At 48.3% G+C, this 11,014-nt stretch overlaps 2 protein-coding genes across 5 annotated transcripts in view; both read left to right on the top strand.

Annotated features, from left to right (window-relative positions):
* Positions 1-2,244: 2,244 nt before the first annotated feature.
* PGAP4 (post-GPI attachment to proteins GalNAc transferase 4) overlaps positions 2,245-11,014 on the top strand; it is a 48,798-nt gene continuing 40,028 nt past the window's right edge. Inside the window, exon 1 of one of the 3 annotated variants that reach the window (XM_061426375.1) lies at positions 2,245-2,332. The gene's annotated coding sequence lies outside the window, so the exon portion shown is untranslated. Of the gene's footprint in view, positions 2,333-2,636; positions 2,724-11,014 lie in introns of those variants that run through there. The other 2 variants (XR_009738190.1, XR_009738189.1) reach the window with 2 other exon arrangements.
* Positions 2,249-11,014, top strand: part of ALDOB (aldolase, fructose-bisphosphate B) — an 88,834-nt gene continuing 80,068 nt past the window's right edge. Inside the window, exon 1 of one of the 2 annotated variants that reach the window (XM_061426370.1) lies at positions 2,249-2,332. Coding sequence is in view for 1 of the 2 variants with exons in the window: in XM_061426368.1 (XP_061282352.1) it covers positions 2,566-2,723 (158 nt within the window). In the remaining variant the exon portion in view is untranslated. Of the gene's footprint in view, positions 2,724-11,014 lie in introns of both variants that reach the window. The other variant, XM_061426368.1, reaches the window with a different exon arrangement.

The following is an 11,014-nucleotide window of genomic DNA, read 5'->3' as shown; positions in this document are numbered from 1 at the left end:
CCCAAAGTAATTGCTTTCTAATGAAGGGCTTTAGTTCATTGGTTCATTGAGAGACAGCACTTGATTAATGCACATAAATCTCTGTGTGCCTCCCAAATGAAATATAATGCTGGATTCTATTCCTTTCACAAAAGCCACATACTTCTGTGTGTGTGACTTGGGGGCAGCCCAGAAGGCAGGAACAGATTTATATGAATGGGCTTCAATGGGTAGTGAAGGCCATCTGAGTGGGGCGAAGGGAAGGACATCCTGTAGTACTGTTTTGGAGATTGAGTGGACTTGAGACCTCATTGCTCTTTTAAGAAGTGCCTAGATTTATGACCATTTCATTCTTGATACATGAATGAAACAAAAGTTACAAAATTATGACAGATCACATCTTCAATACCATTTAAATTAGCATTTATGATATACCCTATGAACACTTCCTGCCTTCACAGTAAACACTAAGTTGTATTCAGCTATCACCTAGTTATGTATACCATCTTTTATTAAACTTTTGTAGCCTATGGAGTAAATGATTTTCAAGAGGTGAAGCTCAGCAATGATCTCAATGCATGAAAGCCTTGAGGCTTTCATGGATGGGTAATTTGATTACAGCAAACCTTTCTCGGTTTTTGTTGTTAATGAAAAAATATTCTGGCTTTTAGAGTATTGCATTTGGTAAGTTACTTCTCAAATTTTCTTTCATCATTTGCAAATTGGGCTAGTTCAGTTCAGTCGCTCAGTCGTGTCCGACTCTTTGCGACCCCATGAACCACAGCACGCCAGGCCTCCCTGTCCATCACCAACTCCCGGAGTTCACCCAGACTCACGTCCATCAAGTCAGTGATGCCATCCAGCCATCTCATCCTCTGTCATCCCCTTCTCCTCCTGCCCCCAATCCCTCCCAGCGTCAGAGTCCTTTCCAAGGAGTCAACTCTTTGCATGAGGTGGCCAAAGTACTGGAGTTTCAGCTTTAGCATCATTCCTTCCAATGAACACCCAGGGCTGATCTCCTTTAGAATGGACTGGTTGGATCTCCTTGCAGTCCAAGGGACTCTCAAGAGTCTTCTCCAACACCACAGTTCAAAAGCATCAATTCTTCGGCGCTCAGCTTTCTTCACAGTCCAACTCTCACATCCATACATGACCACTGGAAAAACCACAGCCTTGACTAGATGGACCTTTGTTGGCAAAGTAATGTCTCTGATTTTGAATATGCTATCTAGGTTGGTCATAACTTTCCTTCCAAGGAGTAAGCATCTTTTAATTTCATGGCTGCAGTTACCATCTGCAGTGATTTTGGAGCCCCCCAAAATAAAGTCTGACACCGTTTCCACTGTTTCCCCATCTATTTCCCATGAAGTAATGCGACCAGATGCCATGATCTTCGTTTTCTGAATGTTGAGCTTTAAGCCAACTTTTTCACTCTCCTCTTTCACTTTCATCAAGAGGCTTTTGAGTTCCTCTTCACTTTCTGCCATAAGGGTGGTGTCATCTGCATATCTGAGGTCATTGATATTTCTCCCGGCAATCTTGATTCCAGTTTATGCTTCTTCCAGCCCGGCGTTTCTCATGATGTACTCTGCATATAAGTTAAATAAACAGGGTGACAATATACAGCCTTGACGTACTCCTTTTCCTATTTGGAACCAGTCTGTTGTTCCATGTCCAGTTCTAACTGTTGCTTCCTGACCTGCATACCTGTTTCTCAAGAGGCAGGTCAGGTGGTCTGGTATTCCAGTCTCTTTCAGAATTTTCCACAGTTTATTGTGATCCACACAGTCAAAGCCTTTGGCATAGTCAATAAAACAGAAAATTGGGCTAATAGTCTCAAAGTACGGGAGTAAAGTGAAAGAGGAGTTTTCATAGAGCGTCTTTGGCATAACGGGGGTACGGTGGGGATTAGGGGTGGAAGCGGTGTCCGCTATTATTTTTATTATTGGCAAAAACCAATCTCCCACAGAGAACACGTTTAATGGCCAGCTGGGACTGTGAACCGTGCAGATACTTAATCCCAGCATTTCAACCTCCTTTGAGCGGAGCCTGCTTTTCCCTTTCTGCCCATCAGTTGGCGCCTTTTGCCGTCCTTTTTTCCTCAAGCTGGCTTTTGGGGGCTGCGGTCGCTCCCCAGCTCGCAGGTCACATGGCCTGCCAGAGCGAGGGGACCGCGCCAGAGCTGCGCCGTGGGAGGTGAGGCTTCCGCGCGCGTCCAAATCCTGCGGCGGCCGCTCCTCCGAGGCCTCAAGGTCCAGCGATGGCTCCTCCGTGGTCATGAGCCAGACAGCCTAGGCGACTTCGGCAGTGGCCGTCAGCGTGCTCAGAGAACCGAGCTGACCGCTCTCACCCGGTAGGTTCCCGCTGCGAACGGTCTGCTCTGCCCCTTTGGCATCATGACCAGAGCGCCCACCCGGGAGATGTCTCCAGAGCGAGGGGAAATGGATTAGGGTTGCTGCAGCCGGCGCGCGGAGAGCAGTTGCAGGGGCTGGCGAGCCTGGGAAGGCCTGTGCCCCCGGCGGTGCGCTTTGGCGGGCTGCTTCAGTGCGGCCCCGCTCATGGGGCCGGCTGCTTCCTGCGGGAGGAATGTGGAGACCGCAGAAGGGCGTCCCCCGCACGGCCTGGGCCGGCATCCGCGCAGGGATGACTGCGTGTCGCAGCAAGGACGCCTCCCTACCCCTCGCCTGTTGCCTTGGCGCCGCTAGGCCGACGGAAAGGCGCGAGCCGGGCATGTACGAGTCCAGGTAAGATTCCGCTGCTTGCCTAGCCTGGCTGGGCCCAGCACCCTAAGGGTGGATCGCCTAATGGCCGCCCGCTCGCGGCTATATCTGCCCGCGCCTCGGGCCAGCCCAGAGCACGGACAAACGCCCTGCTGCGGCGTTGGGTTTCTGCAGGCGACCTCGCAGCCCCGAGACCGAGGAAGGTCAACGGGGCAGAGGAAGGCGTCCTTCCCAGCTCCGGGAAAGACAGGACGCCCGGTAGGCAACGCCGCGATTTAGACTGTTAGTATCCTCCTACGGGTAGGGAAACTGAGACCGGAGCGCCGCGGGGACTGCCCACGGTCGGTGGCAGGCGCTAAATCCGAGACTGGTCCTCCGCTGCCATTCTCTTTCCTTGAGGGATAGTTAGGACCACCCCGCCTCGCCTCGCCCTTTTCCTGGTCTCTGTGTACGGGAGTTGCCAGTTGCCGCACTGCGCCCGCAGTATCCAGGGTGAGAATTGGAGGGTGGGTGTAACCCCGCCAGCCCCTGCTAGTCTCTTGTTCTCCCTGGAGGTGAAGGGACACAAGGGCGGATCCAGTGATGATCTCACTATGCGGACCATTAGCAAAAACCTGCAGGCGTTTGTGTGCGCGCGTAGGCGTGCGCGCGTTTCCCCTAGAGAACTAAACCTTCTAAGGGGAATTTGGCTTTTAGGAATGCATTTCTAGAGTGCCCGGCACCAGATATTTTAGGTGAGAAGATAAGACCATGTTTGTTTAACGTTATTAAAATTCGAATTTTTTTAAAAGGATAAGCTTATTACAAAACATTCAAGAAACAGAAAAATGTAAAGAAGAAAATAACTTAAAACTTCATCTCCTAGATTGTTGTTTTCCTAGGTATCTTAAAAATTTCTCTGCATGCACACATTTAAACCAGTAAGGTGGGCAAAAAAAAATTATTTCAATTTGTATGTCTGATTATCCAGAGGTAATCAGCTTTTTCCTCTCTGTATTGGCCTTTTGCATTTGTGTGAGTGAACTATTAATTCTCTTACCTCTTTCAGTCAGAGTGTCTTTCTGTTCATGAGTTTTAAGTGCTTGTTGTATATTACACATTAAAGTACTGATAGTAATTCTGTCATCTGTGTTGCACAGTCTTTTGCCTAATTTTTTAAGTTTTATTTTTAATTAAAAGATAATTACAATATTGTGTTGGTTTCTGCCATACATCAACATGTTTTTTTGTTTGTTTGTTTGGGGGGTCAGCTTTTCATCTTTGGCCATTCAGTCCTATTCTTTTTCTTTTTGGTTCTGCTTGAGAGTCTTGCTGAGAAAGGCCTTTCCTAACTCGAGTTTGTATAAATATTCACCTATATTTTCTTCAGGTATTTTTAAGCTTTTGTTGAAAAATTTTAATGTGTCATTTATTCTAATTTAAGATGTAAAGTGGAGAGCTAATTACTTTTTGTAAATGGTAGCCAGTTGCTGCAAAGCTAAGTTCATTTTTTATGCCTGATTTGGACTGCTACAATTATGGTACATTAAATTATTATATATTTATGTCTGCAGATTTTTGCATGTGTCTATTGGTATATTTCCAGAGAAGGCAATGGCACCCCACTTGAGTACTCTTGCCTGGAAAATCCATAGACAGAGGAGCCTGGTAGGCTGCAGTCCATGGGGTCACAAAGAGTCGGACATGACTTCACTTTCACTTTTCTCTTTCATGCTTTGGAGAAGTAAATGGCAACCCACTCCAGTATTCTTGCCTGGAGAATCCCAGGGATGGCAGAGCCTGGTGGGCTGCCGTCTATGGGGTCACACAGAGTCGGACACGACTGAAGTGACTTAGCATAGCATTAGCATTGGTATATTTCCGTGCCAGGGCCATGTTATTTTAATTACTCGTTTTATAACAAATTTAATATCTTTGTTGTGACCCAGTATCATCCACCTGGCTTTTTAAAAAAATCAGTTTTATTAAGATATAGTTTGCATGAATGCTCCATCGCTCAGTTGTGTCCAGCTCTTTTCAACTCTATGGACTTGTCACGCGAGTGTATGTTCCTCGGTTCTTTGTCTCGTCACAACAAAGATTTGGAGCAACGGACATTAAAGCCCTCGGCATGTCACAGCTCTCAGGTCTTGGACAAACCGTGCTACAGTTCTTAGGCAAATCAGTGTTACAGCTCTATTTTATTTAGAAGATAGCAGGAGAGTGAGAGAGAGAGAGAGAGAAAAGAGCACACGCACGTGGGAGAGAGAGTCCGAGAGAGAGCGCTTTGGCTCCTCCTTTTATATGTTTTTTTCCTCCACCTGGGCCTGCCCTATGCAAATTGGGCTTAGCCAGGAGTGCTGTTTGTTCTGTTTGTTCTGCCTGAAGTCTTCACTCTGGTCCTCGGACCTTCCTTGTCTTTTAGCCACCGCCATTTTGGACTCCTTTTCCCTATTCTACCTACCTAACATTCCCCCCTCAAGAGATGGGAGGCCCAATTCTTTGGGAATAGGGGCGTTGAGGTCTTTCTGGCTACTTCCTACTGAACTGGGGCGGCGAGGGGTATTGGGCCTCCCCCTCTTGCTAGTCTCAAGCCTCAGAGTCCTTATAGCGGTGTCCGAGGGTGTGTGATATTTTCCATGGTCAGCTGTAGTTTTATATCTTTGTTGAACTGGCACTGCATGTTGTAGCTGGTTGACCTGGGCAGAGACAAAACAGGTTAGACAATTGACAGTACATGGAATAATCATAAGCATCATCAATATAGCATAACAAGGACTAGTAGGGACATTGGTCAATTTTAAATTCACATTGCCAGGATAGCTCAAGTCCCTCCTTGTTCAGGGATCAGAAGATCTATCTCCTGTCTGTCTTGGAGTACAGTCTCTGTCAAGCTGTGTTGGCTCCTTAGAGTTATCCTGAGAAATCTTATCCCCAGAAACCAGGTTTGGGGGGTGTTCATTAGAATGGCACTCATTGGTAGTTCTGAATAGGTATCTGAGATCTCCCAGGGGCTCACAGGTGTATTGAGTGTCCTCTTCTGTTTTCTTCCATGGCTTGACTCGTGAGTAGTGAATCCAGGAGTCATGTCCTGGTACCTTGACTGCTGTGGGGGTAGAAAGTATTACAGGGTAGGGGCCCTTCCATGTGGGATGGAGTTGAGCCTTTGGGGACCCACCTTTCCAGACTTTAATTAGGACTTGAGTTCCTGGAGCATATAGTGGTGACTCTTTAGAGTGTTTTGGGTCCTGGTTCATACCCCACAAGCGTATATCCTGTTGGAATTGCCCAATGGCCATGGTATAAGACTGGAGGGTCTGAACCTCTGGATCTAGGAAGAGGTCATTGACATAAACAAAAGGTCTCCCATATAGCATCTCATAAGGACTAAGACCAACCTGTTCCTTAGGGGCAATGTGGGTGCAGAGGAGAGCTATTGGTAAAGCCTCCTTCCATCCCAGGGAGGTCTCCTGGGTTATCTTTTTTATCGCTGATTTTAATAATTGATTGGCTCTTTCTACTTTTCCTGAAGATTGAGGCCTCCAGGCACAATGGAGATAATAAGTAATGCCCAATGTTTTCGAGACCCCTTCTGTGACCTTAGAAGTAAGTGATGTCCCATTGTCACTCTGTAATGACCTGGGCAGACCAAATCTTGGAATGATTTCATGGAGCAGTTTTTTTACCACCTCCTTAGCCTTCTCAGTCCGGGTGGGAAAGCCTTCAATCCATCCTGTGAATCTATCTATCATGACAAATAGGTATTTATACCCTTGAGAAATTGGCATCTGGGTGAAGTCCATCTGCCAGTCCTCTCCTGGATAGGCCCCACGTCGCTGGACGGGCTGGGCCAGCTGGGGTCTTCGAGCTCCTTGAGGGTTGTTTAATTGGCAAGTGGGACAAGAGGAGACCACCTGTCTTATAGTTGTTTGGAGGCCTGTTCCTCTGAAGGACCTTTCTAGTAATCTTTGGAGGGCCTTTTCTCCTAAATGAGTAGTGACATGTAAGGAGTTAACCAACTTCCATTGGAGGTTTCCAGGCAGAAAAAGGAGTCCCTCCTTTTGGAACCACCCCATATGATCTTCTTGAAAGCCCTTGCTCTTAGCTTTAAGAGTCTCACCTTCAGTATATGAAGGAGTTTCTGGCAAATTAGTCTGTGGAACTAAGGTGGCAATCCCTATTAGGTCATGGTTCTGTAATGCTGCTCTCCTAGCTGCCTGATCAGCTGCTTGGTTCCCTCGTGCCACTTCCATGTTTGCTTTTTGGTGTCCTTTACAGTGGGAGACTGAAACCTCAGTGGGCAGATGGACTGCAAGAGTTGAAGAATCTGATCACCATATTTGATTGGGGACCCTCGGGTGGTCAAGTGGCCCCTTTCTTTCCAAACAGCCGCAGGTGCATGTAGCACCAGAAAGGCATACTTGGAGTCAGTGTAAATGGCTATTCTTTTTCTTTTTCCCAGCTCTAAAGCTCGAGTCAGGGCTATGAGCTCAGCTAATTGGGCTGAAGTACCTGGTGGCAGAGGCTTAGCCTCTATGGTCTCAAAATTGGAGACCACTGCATACCCGGCTCTTCTTTTTCCATCCAAGACAAAGCTGCTTCCATCAGTGTACCAGATTTCCTCAGGATTGGTCAGAGGATCTTCTGAAAATCCCTCTTGGGGTTTTGTCCAGTGGTCCAAGGTTTCTAGACAAGAGTGAAAGGGGAGAGAGCCCTCGGGGGTAGGGAGGAGGGGGGCTGGGTTAAGAACCTCACAAGGGGATATAGTGAGGCCTGGACTTTCCATCATCATTACTTGATATCTGAGGATTCTTTGATCAGACGTCCATAAGTGGCCCCTCCCATTTAGGAGTTGTTTTACTTGGTGGCTGGTAAAAATAGTTAGTTTGCCCCCAAAGGAGAGTTTTAAAGCATCTTCTATCATGATTGCAATAGCTGCAAGATTTCGAAGGCAGGGGGGCCAACCTCGGGAAGTTGGATCGAGCCTCTTGGATAAGTAAGCTACAGGCTGGGGCTCAGATCCCAACCTTTGAGTTAACACTCCCAAGGCTATTCCCTCTCTTTCATATACATAAAGTTGGAATGCTTTTTCTGGGTCTCAAGGCAGGTGCCTGAATTAAGGCCTGTTTTAGTGTAGCCTCTGCCTCCTTTTGAGGAGTTCCCAACGTCAGTGGGATTGAATCATCTCGTCCCTTTAAGCTTTCATATAAGGGCTGGGCAATTAGACCATAATTAGGTATCCAGATTCTACAATAACCAGTTAGCCCCAGGAAAGCTCGCAATTGTTTTCGAGTCTTGGGGGAGGGCAACTGCAGAATTCCTTGTACCCGATCAGAGGATAGCCTCCTGGACCCGTGTGTAATCTGAACTCCCAGGTAAGTGACCTTTGTCTCGACCATCTGTGCTTTAGCATGGGAGACTTTATATCCCCTTTCTGCCAAGAAGTTTAGAACCTGAATTGCATGTTGTTGGGCGCTTTTCTCATCTGGAGAGCAGATTAGTAGGTCATCTACGTATTGTAATATTTTCCCATTAGGTCCCAGGTCCAGATCTAGGAGATCCCGGCTAAGGGCCTGTCCAAACAGGTGGGGGCTATCTCTGAAACCCTGAGGTAATACTGTCCAAGTCATCTGTTGGTGTTTTTCTCCTGGGGCCTCCCACTCAAAGGCAAAAAGGTATTGGGATTCTTTAGCCAGTGGTATGTAAAAAAAAATGCATCTTTGAGATCCAAGACAGTAAACCATTTGGCACTGGGTGGGATTTCTCCCAAGATTACATAGGGATTGGGTACTGTGGGATGGAGGGGAACTACAGCTTCATTTATGATCCGGAGATCTTGAACCATTTGCCAGGTTCCGTCTTTTTTCTTTACTGAAAGGGTTGGGGTGTTACATGGCGAACTGGTAGGGACCAGTAGCCCACAAGCAAGGAATTTATTTATTAAAGGCTGTAGTCCCTCCCGAGCCTTTCTTTTGAGAGGATATTGTTTCTGGTTAGGAAACCGAGTGGGATCTCGGAGGACAATGATGACCGGTTCAGCTTGGTGGGCTCGTCCAGGAATCCCCTGGTTCCACACCTGGGGGTTAATTTTGTCTTCCCATAGTTTTTGGTCCCTCTCTATTGCAGGTGTAATGGGTTCTTCAGTAGTAACCAGGAGCTGTAGAGCTCTAGGGGCTGAAAAACTTCCCATCACAAGGGTGGTCCCCAGTTTAGTGAGTATATCTCTTCCCAATAAGGGGATAGGACACTCAGGGACCACCAGAAACTGGTGGGAAAATATTTGTCCATCCCAGCAACAAAGAAGTGCTCGGGTGAATCTTTTAGTAGTTGCTTTTCCTGTAGCACCCAAAATGGTACAGGTTTGGGAGGAGAAGGCTCCGGAGTAGGAGATCAAGACAGAGTAGGTAGCCCCTGTGTCAACCAAGAGATTCTCGGACCTACCTGCTACATCTAGTTGCACCCTTGGCTCCAGCCCCATGATGGTTATCTGTGACAGGCGGGCTGGCTGGAGCGGGCCGCTTCAGTCCTCTTGAACCATCGTGAGGGTAGGCTTGGCGCTTGACCTTGAGGCTCTTGGGTCCCAAGGGCAGAGTGCCGCCCAATGTCCCAGTTGATGGCATTTGTGGCAAGCCGTTCTAGGAGACTTGTCACGATTTGGACACTCTTTGGCCCAATGCCCCACCTGTCTACAGATCAGGCATCTGTCTCGTGCCTTGTCCCTCAAGGACTCGGGGTGTGCCATAGGGCTTCTCTGGAGGGCGGCCAGCATCTGGGCATGCCTTGTCTCTTTCTTTCTCTCCTCCTCCTGGGCCTTGGCCTCCTTCTCCTGTTCCCTGTTATAAAAGGTATTGGTGGCTGTCTGGACCATCTCATCTAAAGAGGCAGCAGGGTCCCGCTGTTGTAGCTGCTGTAACTTAATTCTGATATCTGATGCACATTGGGACAAGAATTTGTTCTTTAAAATCACCCGTCTCTTGTAAGAGTCTAAGTCCAGGTTGGTAAACTTTTGGAGTGCCTCTTTTAGCCTCTCCAGAAAGGCAATGGGGTTCTCATTGGGCTCCTGAGTTATTGCTGAGACCTGGGCACAGTCCCACAAGTAATAGGCTTCTTTATGTTTCCATAGGTAGACTTCCTTAGAGGTGAGTCTTTCTGAAGCTTATCCTACCCAGAACGGTTGCAACCTGAAAGCCAGGCGTCCCTGGGTCAGGGTGCAGATCCCCGGGCAGGCTGAGGCATGACAGCCTCCTAGAGATCGAATCCCCGGGCAGGTCAAGGCGTGACGGCCTCCCGAGAATTGGGTCCCTGGGCAGGTCGAGGCGTGATGACCTCCTGAGACCCCTGGGACTAGAGGATCCCCGAGCAGGTTGAGGCGTGACAACCTCTCGAAGACGGATCCCTAGGCAGGTCAAGGCGTGATGACCTCCTGGGACCCCCCGGACTGGAGTTTGGGCGTCCCCAAGATCTCCAGTGTGACCAATGCTGGGTAGAATTAAGAGATTTGTAACTCATTGCTAGTTTGCCCACCGTGGACAGGAATAGATATGATATAAGTTCATCTTACCCAGAACTGTTGCAACCTGAGAGCCAGGCATCCCCGGGTCAGGGTGCAGATCCCCAGGCAGACTGAGGTGTGACAGCCTCCTAGAGATCAAATCCCCGGGCAGGTCGAGGCGTGACGGCCTCCCGAGAATTGGGTCCCTGGGCAGGTCGAGGTGTGACGACCTCCTGGGACCCCTGGGACTAAAGGATCCCCGAACAGGTTGAGGCGTGACAACCTTTCGAAGACTGATCCCTAGGCAGGTCAAGGCGTGATGACCTCCTGGGATCCCCCGGACTGGAGTTTGGGCGTCCCCAAGATCTCCAGTGTGACCAGTGCTGGGTAGAATTAGGGGGTTGGATATTATAGAGTATTTCCCTTCCAAGGCCAACTATTTTCTGGTTGTCTCTCTAGAGAAACCTTGTGGGCCTGGATGGGGCTCAGGAAAAGAGCATGAAACAGGAGGGAAGGGGGCAGAGCACAACCTTTGAAAGAATGACATAGCACAAGGGTATAATGTAAACCAATTAAAATCAATTGGGTCCAAGATGACAAATCAAATTCAAGTAAACCTTAATCCCCAATCTATAAGCCAACAGACACACCCAGCGGTGGCAAGACATCTCCAAGGCACAAGGTCAGAAGAGGGAGAAGTGGGTGGTTCCCCAAAGGCTGGGATGATCCTCTCACTCATTAGCATATGAATTCCACCCCCTCACAAAACCTAGCCAGGCCTAATTCCATGGCCGCAGCCCTTGCCCTCGGCAATGGTTCACACCCTGAAGAGTGGCTTCTCTCT

Source organism: Bos javanicus, chromosome 8, assembly GCF_032452875.1.
Source record: "Bos javanicus breed banteng chromosome 8, ARS-OSU_banteng_1.0, whole genome shotgun sequence".
Lineage (NCBI taxonomy): Eukaryota > Metazoa > Chordata > Mammalia > Artiodactyla > Bovidae > Bos > Bos javanicus.
Note: the sequence above shows the minus strand (reverse complement) of the source record. Positions and strands in the feature narration are given on the sequence as shown.